Source organism: Grampus griseus (genome assembly GCF_964374135.1).
Source record: "Grampus griseus genome assembly, chromosome: 11".
Lineage (NCBI taxonomy): Eukaryota > Metazoa > Chordata > Mammalia > Artiodactyla > Delphinidae > Grampus > Grampus griseus.
This window is the reverse complement of record NC_139005.1, coordinates 65,416,455-65,437,870: the sequence shown is the minus strand read 5'-3', so window position 1 is coordinate 65,437,870 and position 21,416 is coordinate 65,416,455. Positions and strand designations below refer to the sequence as shown.

Here is a 21,416-nt window from a genome sequence, read left to right as displayed (position 1 = left end):
CCACTGGTTATTATTTCTTAGCAATCACTGTACATACTCAGGAATCATGGGAAGTAAGAAAATACAACCTAAAAATTGTTTGCAAATAAAATGAAAAATTTATGAAGACTAAATTGACAATGAAGTTGTTATGATGTTAAAGTTTATAGATTTTCAATTAAATATATATTCATTTTGATTATAAATTTTTCAAGTTTCTTAAACATTAGAATTTCAGATATTTTGTGAACCCTGGAAACCATATATAATCTCTCATCAAACACCTTTAAAGTCCACCAAGTGGTTCTGGGGACTCAGGTAGCTGGCCCCTGGAAAGTACCCTGCTTTTCAGATCACAGACCTTTAGAATATAGTCTACATGGAAAAAATTATTCTCTTCTCAAATTACACACTGCTTTTTTAAACCACGGTAATTTTTATTAAGGCAAGAAGGTGTGCTTTTTCCCTTCCCTTAATTCAATTAAACATATATGTATTATGTACTCTTAAAAAGCATTCATCAGCCATTTTCCATTCTGGATGAATGATGTGTGTCCCTTCAAAGCATACAGAATAGCTATAGATGGATACAAGCAAGTCTTCTTGATTAAATACAAAAACATCCTATGCATACTGCAAGCAGCTATTGGGACGCATGAAAAATTTTCAGGTCAATGAGTTAGACTGGAATGGCTACTGGAGATGAGGGTTTCAAAAGGAAATCCTTACTCTCACAGATAAAAATGAGTTCCCGAAATAAGGTTTCAAGACTGTTCTATTACAAAAAGAGAGATCTTGGTGGTAACTTTTTTTCTCATTATTTCTACCTTACTTTTTGAATATAATTATATATATATAATATTTTCAAATACCTAGTTTCACTATTAACTTAAGGGATGAATCAAAGACCACTGCATGTCATAATATATTGTATCATCGAATAATTTATAATGAAATCTCAGAATCCGAGATCTGTACAATAACATTCCCTGTTTAGGAATAGAGAGGGAAGAAAATCTTTCTGAATTGGTGACAACCTAAAGCACAGAATGTTTTAAGGCAATAAACAGTTCTGTTATTTTCAAGTACTTGAAGTAACACTAATGGCTATGAGAAAAAAAATTATAGTTTATGTGCTTTATTATTTCTGAATGGATGTGGGGTGAGGTCACTGATAATTAGAGTGACAGGATGCATGACGGGTTTAAAACACTACTGGCATCAAACGCCACCTTTGGGATCTTGCGAACATTGCTTTATGAAATAGATGACTCACTTAGAGTTAGGGGTTATGTAAAAATGTAAGCTGCTAGAGTGCTTTTAAAAGCTCTCACAAACCATGTGCTTCCATAAGCTAGTCAAGCATCCATCCACAATCTTGTTCAGATTAATCATTAAGCAAGACTTCCTCTTGTCCCCAACAGTTTTCCCCCTCACAGGGAAGATTTCAATCAGCTCTATGTTAATATGGATTCTGATTCAGAAAAATATGAATAGAAATGGCATATTCAGTATTCATTTTTCCATTTTCCAGCAACGTCTTAAAATTTAAATTAAAAAGAGTAATAAAGTGTTCACATGTTTACTGATAACAATAAAAAATCTGAGAAGAAATATACATATAGTGCATCTCCTCTATTAGCCTTTTATAAGGTTAAAGTATCCCTACTTGAAAAAATACATTCTTTTTAAAATAACTATTTTTCATTTAATTTTCAAAGAACTTAAAATGTTTTATTAATCTCGGAAAAATCTTATACCAATCTGAGAATGCCAAGTAATAAGAATTCTTTTAAATAAATAGGAAAATAAAACTTTTTTAAAACCACATGCAACGTTCTTTATTCATAAGAGCTCATTCTGGCAAATTCTACTACTTAAGGCATATCAGTAGAGATGCCAATATCATGCTAATCAGAAGCAATAAAGCTACCTGTATCAATTATTAAAATGTCACATACTGTGTGTCTCCAACTTAATCAACTTCCAATTCAGCTTCTGCTAGCTTAACAATTTTAAAGTACTGATTTAATGAAAGTACGTTTGAATATTTTTACTACAAATTTTAGCACTTTGTCTATCAAATGAACAATGATAAAAACTGCTAGCAGGAAATTGTGGTACTTGATGAGTCAGGGATTATATATTGTACTATTATCTAACCCAGTAATTACACTTTTAGAAATTTATTCATACTATTGTCATTATCAGAAAAGAAGAATAGACAACACAAAAAGGATGTTCAATACTGCATTATTTATAATCATAAATATTCAAAAAAGACTAAGAGGCCTAGAAAGGGAATAAACATTTTTAAAAGGCAGAGTAAAATTTAAAATGCTTGTGAGACAGGGTTAAGGAAAAACAGGAATACATGAGAATAAACCAAGTTGTTCCAACAACCTAAAACGCATTTCAAAAAGTGGAAAGTCATATATATTACAAAATTAACACTGTATTACTGAAGGGTCAGAGTACAGAAACTTTATTTACTTCTTTATATTTTTGGTACTTAAGTTACTTTTATCATCTATGCATTACTCGTATAATCAGAAATATTTTTTAAAAGATGCAAGATTTATGTTTTTACAAGTCCTATCTAAATTGGTTCCACTTTATGGGGCTTCCATGTTAAAACTACAACAGCTGGCATTGAGTATTCTCAAACAATTTACAAGTTTTTTCTGGAACATCTTCACTAGTAATATCATTGCAACAACTCTATTTTTTCTTAATTTTACATACCAATTCTTGCTCTTTTAAATAGTAGCACTGCAAATTTTGCTTACTTTACCACAATGTTTCCTAAACACCGAGCCTTCAGTTTTTGCATGTTGTCATCCAAAATCATAACTGGAAAGTAAAATATTAAAAATAAATAAGTAAATAATAGAATAAAAACACATAAACTTAAGGCTTAAATGTTTCCGAATATTTCTATATTCAGCTTCCCAAAACTCTAGCTTTAAAAAGGCATCCTTTAATTCCTGTGAGACCACAAGCATACATAAATAAGCTAAAATGAAAATTTTAAGTGTACATGTTTTTAATTTTTAATTAGATAATGAATTTTTGCTCAGAATCACCCTTAAATAAAGACATAGTAAATACACTGGTAATTTTTAAATCTATGTTTATATCCATTCAAAAATACCCCTCCATTCTGTCAAAAATATTAAAAATATGTTCGGCTTTTCAAAAATTAAAGGATACAAAGTGTTAAAACACAGACAAAACATATTTCAAGCAATAAAAATAAAGAATTCAAAAGCCTGGCAAACTCCTTTTTCTGATTTAAGGCTTAATATCCACTTATGAGCTTTAAGGTCAATTTAACCTTCCCAAATATTATCCCAATGTGTTCTATGCTACACTGTAAAAATCCTGAAGGATTTCAAGAGACCAAAGCTTGTATCCACATGCAGTAATCTTCAGTACAAACTAGAGTAAGGATATATCATCATGTTTTAAGCTTTAATAGATCCTTTATGTGGCTTCATCCATCCAGGTTACTCTACTGAAAAATGCTATAAGAAAAGAAGAACATTATCCCCAGAAAAAGCTAATTGCTCCTGTGTGTTCCCAGAGCACTTTGTTTCAAAATTCTATTCTGACAATAATTAGCGGTGTAGGTATCTGTCCCTCACTAGATGTGAGCTCATTAAGGGTGAAGCCATGATAATTCATCTTTGTCTCCCCAAATCCCAGTACAGTGGCCAATTTACTATGTGCCCTGGAACACATTCTTGCTCTATTACCCCTCCCATTTCCCTATCTAAAAAGTGGAAAAAATTCCCTTCTCATAGGGTTGTACAATAATTACTTGAAAAAAAATATAGTGATAACCTTGCATAAGATACTCAATGAATGTGAAATTAAGTATTACATTATGTTGAATGTTTTTCACACAAAAATGATTTTCTTTCCTTTCCCAAAAGGATATGGCTTTTTAACATTATAATATTAAATGTTACATTATACTTTTGAATCTCTGAATAACCATAAAAATCACGCGTCATAAGGTCATTATTTCCTTGGTTATACTTTAGTTGTAGCGTTTAAGCTGTGCTGTCTGTAAGCCAACGGCTTTCAGACAATGAGAAACATCTGTTTCTCATTCCATGAGGCATCAAAGCTTTAACTCTTTCTTACAGCTGGATATGAAAATGGTACTGAAAATGGTACTGAAACACTGAAATGGTACTGAAAATGGTACTGAAACACTGAAAGGGAACGTAGTTAACATCTCCCACAGTCATCAGCCCCTAAAAATGGTTCAACACAAAAGCAATTTTTCTAATAAAAGGAGTAGGGATGACAGAACTGTTCAAAGGGAAGATTTCATAAAGCTGCATTCACCCTTCCATGCCTGGAGAAGTCACTGACTTCACAGAGTATCTATTTTTGCCTTTAAAAAAAAATCTTACAAGTCTTTTTATAAATATATCTGCTAGGTTAAACCAAATGATCCTTAACCAGTCATTGTCCTAGAAGGAAAATGTAATATTTTTACATTAGAGAAGCAAAAACACATCTCTAAATTTTGTAATTTACATGCAGATACAAACTGTATGCAGGAATTATATTCTGTTCCTAGATGCTGGGTTTAAGCTAAATTGTGCAACTTTATGCAAACAACGTAACTTCTATACCTCATTTTCCTTGTCTGTAAAATGAATGTGTAAGACTAAATCAAGTCAGCCCCTCTGGCTTCTCTGAAATATTAATGACACTACTAGCTAAGATTCAGTTCAGTCTTTCTACCAGCAGGTGCTATGTTAGTGCTTCATTGTGTTCCATCAGCAACCCTATGAAGCATATAGCACTATTATTCCCATTTAGAAATAAGGAAGTTGAATGTTTGACTTGTGTAACAATGTATAACTTAAACAAGGCACCTTGTATAAGACATACAACTAACTAGGAGGTGAAATCCAGGGGATTATTGAACTATTATAATCACTACCAATAAGTTAAAAACAAATATGGAAAAGATAGTGTTTCTCATTGTCACATACTGCCAGCAAGGATGAAATTATTTTTCTTTTTAGAATCCTTACTCTTTATATTCATTTTTTTTAGCCAACAAGATTCAAAAGCTTTATCATCACTTCTAAATTAAAAGATAGCATATATAATGGGAAAAACTGCAGCTATTGTAACAGAAACAAACAAACAAAATAAAACATAATGGTTTGCATTGTCTTCAGGACTTAATGAGATGTGTTACCTTAGGAAAGTTATTTAGTGTCTCTGGGCACCAGCTAACTCATCTCTAAAATGTGAATAATATCAGTAAATTAAATATACCTCAGCATTTGTTGAAAAGATGTATGCAAAGTACTTGGCACCTAGCATGTATTCCATAAGTGTTAATCTCGTGTACATATGCTTAACTTGCCTTATATTATGACAGTCATTTAGAATATGTCCTTAGAAGTCTACAATCTTACTTTCGATCAAATTGGCTGATAACAAAAGTTATCACAAGAAGTTAGACATTTTTAATACAAGGCATTCACTCAAATACTTATTAAGCACCTAGTATGTTTCAAGCAATATGATTCACACTAAATACAGAAAAATACCAAATTTATTAACATTACATATTTCAAGTAATCAGGGTAATTTCTCACCATTGTATCCTGGAACACTTTTTCCTGCTTGCCCTGGAGGAGGTGTTTTAGAATTACCTAATCCAATGCATGATGCTGTAATTGGGGAACCAGTCTCTGGAGAAATAAATATTATTTATAATTTAATATTTCAACTTGAGATCATGATGTTTCTTCAGTGCCTGCACTGCCCCCTCCCTCCACAGAATTTCACTGCATGAGGAATAGATAAATGGTCCAAATGAACTATTTAAAAATGAAACAGATCCAGTAATTGATATGACATTGACATTTTAAAAATTTAAGGACACAAATTTAGAATAATATATATAGTAGTGCTTCTTTTAAAGAAAAGAAAGGCCTCTCTTAGTGTTTTCAGTTGTGGATCAGCAGGATGAAGAATGGAGAATTACACGACTGTGACAGTTTTACAAAACATGTTAAAAACTGAAAAATCTCTAGAAAAGATGCTTTCTTTTAACTCACCTAACTCTATTTTATCAGGGTAAATAACAGCAATGGGCAAAATATTTGTTATTTATAGTTTAGTCTCTGGAACAGGTAACATGAAGATTTTTAAAAATATATGAACAGTATCATATTCTAATTTTTTAAGAACTACATTTGCCTAGAGACCTTGCATCTAAAACTGAATTTACCAATGCTTTATCAAATTTCTCTTAAATCTGTTGCTCCTGGACTTCTGAAGGCCCAAAACCTACGAAGGAAGCTATTTATCTTATGCTGATTATTTCCTCAAGACCAGAGACTTATTCACAATTAGCCTTCATTGATTAACAGAAATGTTAAATTTGTCTTCTCTGTCTCAAGTTGTAACAGTCAGAATAACAGCAGCTATTACATAATAATCATAAGTTCTGAAACTGATAATTTTTTATAAAAGGATGCATTCGTTATTATTGGCAAATACAAATTTGGAGTCACCAGAATATTTTGAATATGAGATTTGTCTCTATGGAGGGTAAGATAAGAGGGTATTGACTGTAAAAATTTCAGAACTACTGGCTTAATATTATACACATAAATGTACACCTACATACACCCAAGGGATTAACTGCCAAGCCATTCAGATCCAAAGTAATCCAAGATATTAAAAACATCTATCTTCCTAAGGACTCAGAATGTATTTCTTCCACTCTGGTTTCCACCATGATTTATCATGTGTTTATATCACTTTAGAATGATGGGAAGAATTTATTACTGTTCTTTACCTTCCAGAGTAGTTCAGTTTATTATTCACGTTTTGATGGCGGCTCAGCTGGTATCAATAACAGAAGATGAACTCTCGAACTTTAAAACCCAGTTCCTGAGTGACAGTCCAGTGCTTAAGGTGCTAAGCCAGACGGTCACCGCTGAGGAGAAGCAGCGAGTAACCGGAGAAGACATTGCTGGTGTTTGACAAAGAATTCTCAAACACTTTCATATCATGACAAAAAATCGGGAGGCATTTTATGACCATGGCATTCTATCAGCTATGAGCATTCTCCCTACAGCACAATCAAAGCATGGGAGGAAATCCACAGGTTTGGAAATTTAGCAGCATTTTTCCCTTTGCCTTTTGGAAAACGTCTGAGTATTTATCTCAGCTACCCTGCAAGAGCAGTGAGATGAGAGCAGTGGTGATGACAGGAAGCAACCCTGCAGAGTGAGGTGCTTAAAGGAAGGTACTCAGACATAACAAGGTGACAAGAAGAACAGAAGGTACTAAGACACATTAGGAAAAGAGATGTCCCCTTCAAGATGCTGCCGCTCTGCCTCCCACCGTGGTGAGAAGCAGCTTCTGAAGTCAATCTTCTATTTTTAAAGCATATCTTGTCAAGTTCAGGTGCTCAGTAGGGGCACTCCGATCACCTGAAGTACAAACTCTTGACACTTCTCAACACCACAAGGCCTCTCAGCCCTTGTCACCACATAGCTCTAGAACGTACAAATGTACCTTCCAGTGGCTCTCATACCTATCAATCGTTCTAGTATCTGCTGCTTAAAAGAAAAACAAAAACCCTGCAACAACGAAACTGTAACTGCACCCTGCTTCATCTCATCTCAGTGTGGATTCTTATAAAAGACATGGGCACTCTGTTCTTCTGAAAACTGGGAGGAAGGGAGTGTGGGAAAAGGAAGGGAGAATAAAACCTACTCTTAAATAAAGACACAAGAAACTGAAGTGCTGTCAATATCTACTGCCTAAGTTGACACTATACATCCTTCCTGAGATTCTTAAGCATCTTTTCATAGTGATTACATACTCATAACCTTTAACCTTCAGCTGTTTTGTTGTAGTTTATGATTGTAAAGGAACTATGAAAAGCATATTTTTCTATATGATTATTTTGACTGAATTTTAAGGGCAATGAAAAGTATTATGCATTCAGTTACTTCAAGAAGATAATGTAAGTTTATACTTTGAACATTAATAATCTGAGCATCTTGTTGTCTTTATTTTGTGCAGGGGCCATGCTCATCTTCTCTATATCGTTCCAATTTTAGTATATGTGCTGCCAAAGTGAGCACTTATTGACTTTATTTTGATATTCATTTAGAGCATTAAAAATGAACTGTTGGTAGTGACATGCAAAGGATACAGTCAGACAAAATGACAGTTCCTAGGAATCTAAGTATAATAAAAGCAGCCACAGTTAGGACAAAAGTGGGTTGAGAAAGACCATAATGGTTGTTACAGAGACTTTGGTTTTCTCTCTTTATACCCCTGAACGTCCCAAGACCCAAGAACTGATCAATCTGCACCGCAGGCACACAGATGCATGCTCACACATTCATGCACACAGACTGTATAACCACCCTGGCTTCCCAGCAGGTCCACGTGCAGAACAGGCTTCCAGTTAGGGAAAGCCCCAGGCATGCTGCAGTCCTTAATCAAGCTCCAAAGGACTCCCAAAGCCCCATTTCAAAGACGTTCTAAAAACATCTGCTTCACACTGCCCAGGCTATAATTAACTGGCTAGCAGTTATCTAAGCAGACAGGAAATCCAGATGTCACATTTTGACTGGGAAAGAGCTACATTGAACAAACCAGAACATTGTCTTTGAAGAAAAGAATTGGACACTTCATTTGGAGAAATCTTTCCAAAGAGGTCCAACCTTAGAAAGACAATGCTCAGCAATTCACCAGCATAATTTCCTTAGGTAAGAGACAACCAGGAAGAAGATGGCAGGACATTGAAGGCTGTGAAGAATAAGTTACCTTGGTATGTTTTACATTCACACTGCATGAGAAGCTAATACAGATATTTCATTATTATTTTAGTGTTTTTACTGCCGCACTCCACCTTATTGCATTAGTGAGCTGTTACCTAAATGAATTTTCCTTAAAAATTCTAAAGAAAAGGAGAGAGAACTAATAAACATAATTTTTTCAAACATGAGTTATGCCATGTACCATGTGCTAAGTGCTTTTTGTTTATATTATTGCATTTAATCCAACTATAAGCCGATAGGGAGAAAAGGAAATATTATTTTAACAGATGAAAAGTACTAAGGCCTAACATAGAAAATTTAAACCATTTGTCCTGGTTCGCATAGTTCTTTCAGAGCAGAAGAATGGCATAGATAAGTGTGCCACTCATGAGGTTCCCGTGTAGAATACAGAGGAGAGAAGAAAATAGAGCTCACCCAGACTGCATCCCAGCAGAGGAAGAAAAACCTTTGTGACACGGAGTGAGTCCAGTCTCTCATACTTGCAAATGGAAGTAATGGTGGTACGTACCACTTATTAGCAAACATTTATTGAGCAGCTATTATGTGCTAGGTGCTGTCATTAGAACTGGGGATAGAGCAATAAACAAAAGTGACCAAAACCCCTGCCTTCGGGGAGCTCACATTTTAATTGGGGAAACAAACAATAATAACATTCAAAAGTCTAACATACAGAATGTCAAAGAGTGATAACCACTAAGAACATAAAGAAAGCACAGATAGGATATGAGACTAGGATATGAGAAGAGATGGGAAGGGATTGCAATTTTAAACTGGGTAGCCAGATAAAAACTCCCTGAGAAGTGACATTTGAGTAAAGACTTGAAAGAAGTGAGGATGTGTGCCTTATACATATCTAGAGACAAAGAATCCAGGAGAAGGGAACCGCAAGTGCAAAGGTACCGAGGTAGGTTTATTCCTAGAGTATTTGAGGAACAGTGAGGCAGCCACAGGGACTGAAGCAGAACAAATGAGGAAAGTATTAACAGGAAATAAAGTCAGAGACGTAGTGAGGAGACAGCTCACGTAAAACTACTTCAAAGTCCTCTTAAAACCTTAAGTTTTTTTTAGTCTGAGTGATGTTGTGAGCTAGTGTGGACCTTTAAACAAAGAAGTTAACGAATCGCAACAATGCAAATAGAATCTACTTAAATATTTGAGCATCATGTAGGTTTTATGATCAGGTTTATTTAATTTGGGGCTTTGAGAGCGACGTGGGAGAAAATGATGGACAGATGGGAGCTGTTTTAGGATGGCTGGTTAACGACAGAGATTCCTGTGGCTTTCTGAACAGCAAGAATCAATTCACTAGATTGACAGAAAGACTAGAGCTCAGTTAGGTGGTAGATGGGAGACAGATTGCCCACACAAGCCAAAGACAATCACTTTTGTTATATAAGTGTTAGTGTTTCTACAAATCAATACAGCATTTCTGAAAGGCGAGTTGGCAATTCTTATAAAAAGCCTTAAAAATGGCAATTTTTCTAAAAACTCTTAAAGGTTGAGCATAGCCTCTAACTCAGTTGTTCCACTTTAAGGGATATACACAAGGAAATATTTGTAAGAGCTCACAAATATTAAGCATCAAGGATGTTTGCCACAGTATTGTTTATACTAGAGTTTAAAAGATTGTCCAAAAAAATAGGAATTATTCCATATTAAGGAGTAATGCAAAACCAAACACCATAGGAAAATGTCTAGTGATAGGAAATAATTCTCACAAAATATTGTTTAGATAAATGTTGTAAAATGCACAATGCACAATGTGATTTAATTTTTTAATAAATAATATACATTGGGCAAAAATATACACCTTGGCAAGATACACATTAAAATATTAACAGAATTTCTTAACACCATTTCTGAATGGTGAGCAAAGGAGAAATTACATTGAAGAGTCCAAAGGCTACACTCACAACCTTGAAATCTCTCCACAGTCGTGGATTACAGGTGGGTGCAACTTGTTTAATACTTCTTCTACTGTCTTGTGATGGCTTTGAGTAACAGAAAAGAGTGAAAGTGATGTTTTGTCAGTTTATAGGCACACGCCTTAAGAGATTCAGAACACTGTCTCAGGGGCCCGTGAGGGGCCATGTAAGGTGGTCCACTACTCTTGAGTCCGCCAAGCTAAAAATGCCACTTGCAGGCGTTCTGGACAACAGTCCTAGCTGAGTCCAGCCTTCCAGCAGTCCCAGGCATGAGAGTGAAGCCACTTTGGAGCCTCCAGAGCAGCTCATTCACCACACGATTCTCTCTGTGTTGTCTCAATCAACAGTACTTGGAGCACAAAATCCCTAGCTGATCTCTACTCATATCTTTGATCCATAAAATCATGAGATATGGTGGTTATTTTTAGCCACTAGGTTTTAGGGTAAATATTTTTTACACAGCAATAGATACTTGGAACACTTGACATTAAGAATATTACAAAATCTTTCAAAAAAGAATTGTGCATGTAATTATATGAAAACACTCTCCTAGCCTGCAGTTGAAATCAGGTTCTTCTTGTGTGCTTTGAGAACCATTTGTATCAGCAGGACCAAAGCCTAATCCCTGACATTTTGTGCTCAGGAAATGTTTTCTGACTAGTAAATACATACTTACATAATTTTAGGCTCTGACTCCCATTATTAAGATCCCTGTTCTTAAAAAATAAGTAGCAAATCACACAATGCAATCCCAAAATGAACAAGAGAACAAGAGAAATAGAGGACTCAGGAAAGAGAAAAAAACTGTATGTTACTGTTGCAAGTCTGTTACAATCTTTTTCTTATTCCAAGAATGATATTCAAAGGTCAGTCCTTCAACAAATATTTATTGAACATACCCAACCTACGTAATGCATTTCTTTTGGGGAGAAGAGAGTGTTAAAGATGGAAAGACACGCCTAACAGAAACAGAAGTTATGTGCAAAGTTGAGACATTAGACCACCAAGGACTGACTGCAAGTTATTTACCAGAGCAAAGCTTGCAGGGCTGCTGGGGTGGGGGATGGGCGAGGGGTGAAAGAAGAGAAATAAGGAACAAAATGAGAGGGGGGAGCAAAGGCAGATCGCGAAGTGTTAAGAAATTTGGATATTATTCCGGGAACACTGGGGGACTCGGGGAGTTGTAGCAGAGGAGATTTGTTCAGATTTGCACTTTAGAAAAAGCTCTTCAGTTGCAAACTGTGGCACTAAACTGAGAATCCCAACCCAGAGCAAGAAATCAGTTAGATGTTGGTGGTCTGATGCAGGTGAGTGGCAGTGGAAGATGAGACCAAGTTGGAGTTACACTCAGAATCAAAAGGCCTTGCTGATGGTTTGGATATAGGGACAGGGCAAGAGGGAGAAATCCAGGACAACCCCCAGGGTTTTGGCTTATGGATGAAAGACAACACAGAAAGAAGAGTAGATGTGGGTGAGGGCTAAGAGGAAGAACATTATGGCAGGTTCAGCTCTATAAACAGGTGCTCCTGCTGCATCTGGAAATCTGCCATTGTGCTCCCACTGCGGTTCTAGAGACACTACATTTAAACAGTATGGATTTTAGAAGTTGGTGGCCCATGCAGAGAGCTGAAGTCCTGGAAATAAATCAATTCAGTGGCACAGGGCCCTTGAGTCATATTAATCACAGCATCATGATGGGCACAGAAGCAATTTGTAAAGAAACCATTCTCTACACCTCTAAATCTATACTGTGAGCTATAAATACCTTGCATGGTGGTAGCAGAAAGAAAGTAGAAACAGTGAGATGTACAACAGTGAAAGAAAATCAATTTAATCTTTTGTGTTCACGAGATGGTACAATTACATTTTAAAATGCTTGATTCAACGCAGCCTACCTTGTGGTACTGGAAGCAAACCATTAATTCAACCTGAGAGACACTGGTCTTATCCTACTCTCTCACCAGCACACTGCGTCTAACCTTAAGAGAAACTCATAAATAACCTGTAGTTGAATTAGATAAAAAATGCTGTATTAATGAAAGCATAAGATAAAACATAAGAAGAAAGGGCTCTGATCAACACAGAACAATGAGAGTTCTGGTTCTAATGTTAACTAGCTAGTTGACACTGGGAAATTAAATTCTCTATGATTAATATTTTCATTTATAAATTGAGTCTTATGTTCTAAGTTTTCTTGAGTCTGGACTATCTACAGACCAGGATGCTAAAAATGGCCTTTATATTCATGAAAGATTATTCACAGAAAGGAAAGGAAAGGAAAAGAAAAATGTTTATTGAATGTTACTGTAGGCCAGGAACTTGCTGCATTGTTCATATACATTTCACTTCATTTCAAGCTTTCTACAAGCCTGTCAGCAAACACACGTGCACTAGATTAGAGACTTGCCAGCGGCTACAGAGTAAGTGGCTAAACCAGGATTTAAACAGTCTTATTGGGATTCAGTATCACTTTTTACTACCCACATTGCTTTTCCAAGGAGAACAGTCACCTGTTGTTTTCTAATTAGAACGGACAGCAAAAGAGGAATTGGCAACTACTACTTCATGGGGCCAAAGGGCCCACAGTGCAGAGAATTACATGCAACAAGGGAAAATCAAATTTCCAGACAATAAGGTTTGTTAAGGGAGGGTTTAGGAACTCTTCGTCTCGTAAAGATCTACAAAAACATGACATATTTCCACCTTTCTAGAGTGTATTAAATGAGATTCTTGGCAAGGGTAGGACAATTAAAATAAATGATATTTCAAAGACCAAACCAACTTCATATTATTAATCAATTTCTTAGTGTTTAGTTTCTTGTCAAAAATTATCACTAATATAATAATGAGCATAAACAGGGCTTCTAAAAAGCAATTATACATATCTGAACTACTTCATGTATAGTAATCATATCTGAAAACAACACCAACTTGGTGTTCTTCCCACATTATAATGCTGTAAAGATGAAAATGTCTGATTCAGTGGCTGCTATGTGACTTGGGATATTCATTTTCAGATGGATTAATAATTTGTAAACAGTTATTCACTTCAAAAGAGAAAGCCTCACCAAGCCTAACATTTGACAAAAGATTATTCCTTCCACAAACCAAACTCACACAGCTTACCTCTAAGCTCCTGCTTCTCAAATTGTCAGCAACAATTACCTACTTTAAACTAACGAAGACTTGCTCTAAACGAGAAAAAAAAATGCTGTTGCCAGGCAACAAAGATGACATCAAGACATTTTTCCTCCCTCACCAGATGAATACTTTCACAGTCTTACTAGCTGAACACTGCTGACATGACACTGTGTCTATGTGACTGCTTTTCCCAATCACAACTTCTCATGCCAAACTATCTACAATTTCTTTCCCGTGAATGAAAAAGAGAGATGAATTTATTTTTGACCACTCTGCTGGGAAAAACAAAATTCATCAGACAATAGTGACTCATTCATATTTCTAAAGACTCTTTACATTCTGCTATTTGAACGCATCATAGGGTATATTCTGGACAAGCCAGTTCATGGGGCAATGGCACTGCCTATCCAGTCTAACCCTGAGTTCCACAGTGTGTATTCCAAAAGTCTACTTCAATCCACCGTCTTTGAAAATGCAGGCCTATACTTTAACCAAACCCTACCACCACAGCCCGAATTTGATGGGCTCAGAAAATATTAAGTAAAACCCAGAAAGCAGGGAATGACAGTTGAAAAGTAAAACCTAGAAAGGCAGCATTTGGTTGTACATAGAAATATTTTACTTCAAGATCTGCAACCAAAGGAATGTATGCTAGTGGCTATTGGCACCCAAACCACAGAGAACAGATTTTTGAATAATTAAAGATAGAGTCATCAAGATAGTCACCAAGAAGATACTTTCCTCGCTGTATTGTCAGCCATACAGAGCTTCTTATCCCTTAGCCCTAGGAAGCCATTTTGCAGGAAAACATACAGGATTTTGCATGGGGCACAAGCTAGGTATGTTTAAGATGGAAGAAAGTCACACACTAGCACATGGGTGTAACAAGGTTTAAAGAAAGGCAGAAATAACAAGAGTCATAAAACTCCCAATGTGGAATTCCAGGGATGAAGAGAATACCCTGTCACAGACTAAACTCAGAACTACACACTGACAGATGGAAATTCCTCTTCAGTAAGTATATCAGTTCAGATGCCTGAAAGTGGAAAGTGTGAAAATGCAAGGGTAACCAAGGAAGAGGACGATCCAGAAAAAAATGTGGCTTAAACTTTGACACTCTACCTATCAAGTCTTAAATCACATTTAGTCTACCCAGGAGGAATGAGACAGTACTATATTTGAGCCTGTATCACTTCTCATAGAGATCTCTGGTTAGGATAACTGTTATTAAACTATAATGAATTATTCCATTTTGTGGGTTTGATTCTTGTAAATAAAAGATATTGCTGCCTTTAAAAAATCCTGGGCTAATGGATCTTCTCCAGATACACCTAAGGATAAGGACTGAATTTGGTCAGCTTAACCAATTTTTGTGGGTTAAAACTCTTGTCCCAGTTACCTATCCTCAGGAAGTATATCCTACCAAACAGCGCAAAAATAAGGATTATCAGGTCAAGTAGCCTTGACACATTTTAATAATATGGTATTAGGATGTGTGTGCCTTTAGGATCAATGATTTTGATTTAAGAATCAGCATGACTGAAGTTTGCTGGAGCCTGTGGGTCCATTTTAGTAAAATCCAGAATTATCAGATTCTTCCTCAAAGGAGGAGCATTTAGGCTATATATAGAATATAGTTACTTCAGAACTAGCAATTGCAACTACAACTGCAGCAGTTCAATCAAACAGGGAGAGAAATGTTGTGATTACTTCAAGATATAAGAACTCAGCAAAGGTGGCTCAAGGCAGATAAAGTAAGATCAATGGCCACCAATGTCTCAATCCATTAGATTACCATTTTCTCACTGAAATCCCTCCTAGGGGTTATAAAAACTCTACGAAGAATTTTACTCCTCCATTAAAGTGATGGAAACAAAACAAACAACAAAATCACCCAGTGCTACTCAAGTTGGTGGTCATTACCTCATTTCAATTACTTCATCACTACGGGGAGGGGGGGCATCACTTAAAACACTTTAACATAAGGTTTCTATGTATCTTCTGATGGAAACCACACAGATTTGTTCTGCTAGCAGGTGGAAAGAATCATTGATTCTTTCGATCTAAACCCTTCACCAAGTTGTCCCTTATAAAAGCTACTGTGGAACTTGAGTGTTCTAACTTTGCAGTGGTTATCTTTATTTAAGTGACTGATAGCAAGTAAAAGAATAAAGGTTTTCTACGTAAAATTAAATAACATTAATTTTACATTAATGTTAATAACATTTGCTGCAGTCATTTCTAAACTAGTGCCATATCTTATAGTAAACAGGAAGGAAAGAGAGAAAGAAGGAAGAAAAAAGAAAGGGAAGAGAAGGGAAGGCCGGAAGCCAGGAAGGAAAGAAGGAAGGGAAAAAGGAAGGAGGAAACTTCAGAAAGGGATAAGGTCTACTACGTTTTGGGTTTTAGTACTTAGTTGTTTATTTATTTATTTATTTTTTTGTACTAGGTGATTCACTCAAAAGGAAAACAGTTCCTTCATAGGCATCTTAAATAAGAAAAAAAAATTCTCGCAAAGGACACAATGCACTGCACTGACAGTTCTTTCTTTGTGCTGTTTGATTTCTGGAAAAGCTCATCTTAGTACTAAAAATGATCTATAGCAGTGCAGTGTTTTATCTGGTGATTGTACAACTGAGGGTAATGAAGTTCTGGCTGTTTATTTCTTTGTACACAAATTATCATATCTTAAGGGAACAATTATCAATTCTCTTAATTTCCCCTTTTCAAATTATGATTGTAGCACCTCTATTTCTTAACCCCTATTTAAAAAAATGAAAAATTCAGTCAATAATCCAGATGCTTCCAATCATCTTATGGATAAATTACTATGAAGATAAAGCATCTGAGTAAATGACAATTTGTCTATTACCCAGAATTATGAATCAAATATATACAACTCTCCTATATAAACTTAGCAAGACCAATTTCCTTCATGAGAGCATTAAATGTTTACATTATTACAATCCAAAACAAGGGGTTAATGCTTCAGTGGTGTTGAACAGAGACAATTCTTTATTAAAATGCCCCTACGAGGAGTTGATCTGTTCTCGGATTTTCCACAGATTAGTTCTCAATTTAGAATCTTAGGTATTATTTAAATCAGACATCACAGAGTGTTGATATTAACCGATCAAAAGAGGATGTTAGTCACTAGAAATCTGCTGTTGCTAATACAAATTTCACTTGCGTAACAAAAACAACATTGTAATATAAATGGAATGACTGCAGAGTGCCTTCTTATAGCCCAAGTCACAGGAACTAATCAATTTTCACTCATACATTTTAGTCACTTAACATACCCCTGACTAATTCCAAATTACACATCACAGTTTCTTAACAACTCATTTGTACACATATATTAATGTAATCAGAGAGCAAATTCATAAATTATGCATTGCATGGAAGGCTCATAAAAGTGTGTGATTGTATAAAATAATATCAATTTCTAAGTCAATAACAAGGAACAGCAACCTTGTAGAAGACTTGAAATTTTAAATAAAGAAAAATATTCCTTTGGGCAAAGCTTAATCTTCCTTCAAATGTGATCAGGTTTTTGCTGATCTACCTCTTGAGGAAGTGCATGACCATCTATTTGATACGTAAAATATTAGGAAATTCATAAACGTGCTAGAAATATCAAATTTTTCTTTCTTTTTTCTAAGAGTTAATAATAACCCATAAAGTGCTTGCCTTTCCCCCATTAATCTGATATCACCTTAAGAAAGGTGAACAGCTGCAAGTATTAAACTTCAGTATCACTTTGCAATTATTTACCACAACATACAACTTTGAAAATACTGAACTGATTTCTTCTATGCAAATAAATAAAGATTCTAACTAAATTTTCTGTTAGTAGCAGACACCTGCACCACGTAGGATAAATTTCTTTTATAAAGGACAAAACCACTAACCTAGCTAGCTAGCTACCTACCTACCTGCATACCTATCCCTATGTATGTATTTGTGTACTTTAGTTGGACACAATATCAAATGCTGTAAAATTAAATGTGAGGGATGGAAAGAATCCGTCATTATTAGTAGAAATACACTGTTTTCCACAGTAATGAGCAGCCATTCAAAGCACACTGACATAATGTGTCTACTAATTCCTTCTGAACAATACGTCAAAGAAAAATTGCAAATTCATGTGGAACTCAGTACCCACCAGAGACCTCTTATGCTTGTTTCTCAGGATTCAGTGAGCTTTTTTGTAAGGCTGGATGCACTAACTACATACATCTGCACAGGCTATTATGTGCAACGATATCAATAAGCAAAAGTAAAGAAATCATAATTTTATTTATTAATGTGTTGGTTGCCTTCAACAAGCTTTAGCATAGTCACCTTTAAGGGAGCCAGGGGTGGGGAACAGAACTCTTCTGCAAGCACTTGTGTGAGGTCACTGTGTATTGGAAACAAGTTGTATGTTGACCAGGAAAGGAAAACCACCTTGGAAAACCATCTTAAAGGTGATAAAATATTTTCCTCCTTACGCCCAGAAAAATAACTGTTAGAACTTTCTGGATGAATAGGGGATTCATCAAGTCTATAAACACTCTTCCTTGCAGAGGCAATAATTCTTCGCTTGTTTTTTATGTATTTTACGCATAGCACTGCTCTTTCTCCAAATTGAATCTTACCTTTTTTTGTTTCCCGAATAGTTACACATCTGAATTTAGATAAGAAATTTCTCCCTTAGCAAATCAAATTACAGACAACAGAAACTTTCTTTCTGATTTGCATCTTATTTAAAGAACATGTATTCTGCTCTGATCATTCATTTTATGTTTCATATTATAATGAATATAGAAAACACATTTTCCAAAAGAGCAATATCCAAGAAAATATAAAAGTATAATTTATCAGAATCAAAGAGTTCTAAAATATTAAACACTGAACTTCAGTTTTAGTCTCTCACTTGATCTTCTAGATCTTAAAATTAGACCTAATTTTTGCTAGAATTTTTAAAATCAGACCTAATTTTTGCTAGAAATTTTATTAATTTTTTAATCCAAATTTGATGCCCTGCCCAAAATGCTCAGAAGATGGAAATTCTGAAAATACTAATATACAAGTGTTGATCTAAGTAGTTGAACTGAGTAGGACTGAACTGAAATATACACATAGGAAGTCTGTAAAGGCTCTGATAACTCACAGCTCCTTTCAGTGGGCCAAATGGAAAAGCCAACAAAATCACTACATTCGGTGACAAGGAAAACAGATTCCAGGTAAACTTCTTACTATTACATATGTACACAATCATTCCTCAAAAGAAGCAGCAGAAAGTCTTTTTTTATCTGCACCAAAGTTTTATTCTATCCACTTAATACGACAAGCTGTTTCCCAAGGATCAATTAGTGGGAGGAAAATAGAGAATAAATAAGTAAATAAATAAATTACAGATATAATGATAAGCGTTTTGGTGAAAAATACATTTGTCTGTTGAGTGCTAGGCAGAAGAGATTTGATTTGATTGATCATAAGAAAAGAGCCAGAGAACCACAGGAAATCCTCTAAAAGAAACAGTGCTTTAAAGAAGTACTCCTGCAGCAGTGTGCAGGCTTATAGGAAAGCAGGGAGCACAGAGTGATGAGGATCATTTAAATCAGGGTAGATGACAGTGTGGCTGCTGCAGCTAGAGGCAATGGGAGTACTGAAGATGGGATGAATCCAAAGGGAAATCTGAGATTTAGTGACTCACTGGATATATGAAGCAAAGACGATGAGAAGCAAAAGTGGTCTTCAGGGCTTTATACCCAGGGACCAAGAGAATGGTAGCATCAATGTCATTTAAGGAGACTTTTTAACAAAAAGATAATCAAAGAATTGCTTATTTCTATCGAAACCAGAACCACCTGATTTCTGAGTTTGTGCCTGATGGTCATAATTCAGAATTTCCTCCTATCCTTGCAGTGCCTCTGAGCATGTCTGCAATATTTAGGTACATGTTTGGAAAATGCTCACCAGTTTGCCACCAATGGTCTAGGACAGGTACTCTGAAGACCTTTTTGGACCATTCCAGGGTCTCCACGTCACATCGTTCTCCAGCCACAAATAATGTTTTGAACCTGAATATTAGAGAGAGAGTGAATTCAAATTATTCCTTGAAAATAAACTGAAGCAATTTCATCTACCTTCTTTTAAACATTGTAGAATCCAATCACATTAATTCTGTCCGAGGAAAACACTGTAGAATGGTTGCAGAATGGTTAGAGGCATCATTTGTTTGGACGCGGTATAACTAAATGCATAGCACAGCACTGGAGAGAGATGCTTCAAAAGCAGAATTCACAGCTACAGCTTCTCAGTTCTGAGAAGAGCAACTGAGTTGATCTTTGTAATATATGTCATAGTCACCTAATAATCAAAAATGAAAAACCTTTTTCCTCCTTGACATTATCTCTGCTAATTTTAGCTCCAAATGTGATTGCTGTATTCTACTTAAGTCTATACACAAAAATACACTCTGGAGTAACAGCTAAGGCAACAAATATGCTCATAAATATGATGCACTTGCTCCTTCTCATGAGTTACTTTGGTAAAGATTATTACGATTTCAACACATATTTCCCCTATGCCAAGGACATATTTAAGAAAGATTAGTGATTTAAAAAGAAATGCCATTGTGGCCTTCTAGGTTAAAAAGCCTCCTATCAAAAGGAATGTATGATTACTAAGAGACGAAGAATCCTTTGCAGGGAACATCATGCCACAGTGTAGAAAGGATGAAATAGGAAAAATAGAATTGAGTTGACACTATTGGTGGTTCATTGAGAGAATGACTATTTTTTTCTTCTATTCTCAATGCCCCCCATGGCCTGTCAGTCAAAGAGTCTGTTATACAGAGTGAAGTCAGAAAGAGAAAAACAAATACCATATGCTAACACATACATATGGAATCTAAAGAAAAAATAGGGTCTGAAGAACCTAGGGGCAGGACAGGAATAAAGACGCAGGTGTAGAGAATGGACCTGCTGACACGGGGAGGGGGAAAGGGTAAACTGAGATGAAGTGAGAGACTGGCATGGACATATATACACTATCAAATGTAAAACAGATAGCTAGTGGGAAGCAGCCGCATAGCACAGGGAGATCAGCTCCGTGCTTTGTGTCCACCTAGAGCGGTGAGGGAGGGAGACACAAAAGGGAGGGGATATGGAGATACATGTATACGTATAGCTGATTCACTTCGTTATACAGCAGCAATTAACACAACAATGTAAAGCAATTATACTCCAATAAAGATGTTCAAAACAAAACAAAACAAAAAAACAAAGAATGTGTGTATAAGAGTTAATTCATTATCATCAAAATAAAAACCAAAAAAATAAAAAAATAAATAAAAACTAATCAAATAAAAACCTGCCTACCCATCCTGAACAATGTAGTATAGCCACAGAAGATTTTTTACCCTTCCCTTAACTTACATCATTTCATGATGATCTGATGAAGATTCAAATATTCTCACTCTGTGCTCCAACAACATGCATTTCCTGCCTCTGCTACAAACATATAT

General features: G+C 35.6%; 1 protein-coding gene across 4 annotated transcripts in view; it reads right to left on the bottom strand.

Moving 5' to 3' along the window:
- The window catches only part of ACSS3 (acyl-CoA synthetase short chain family member 3), a 144,006-nt gene that overhangs the window by 25,192 nt on the left and 97,398 nt on the right, over window positions 1–21,416 (bottom strand). For all 4 annotated transcript variants that reach the window (XR_014297403.1, XM_082665176.1, XM_082665175.1 and 1 more), the window contains 3 exons: window positions 19,865–19,968; window positions 5,616–5,711; window positions 2,769–2,832 (listed from right to left, as the gene is read on the bottom strand). Coding sequence is in view for 3 of the 4 variants with exons in the window: in XM_082665176.1 (XP_082521302.1) it covers window positions 2,769–2,832; window positions 5,616–5,711; window positions 19,865–19,968 (264 nt within the window). In the remaining variant the exon portion in view is untranslated. The remainder of the gene's footprint in view (window positions 1–2,768; window positions 2,833–5,615; window positions 5,712–19,864; window positions 19,969–21,416) is intronic.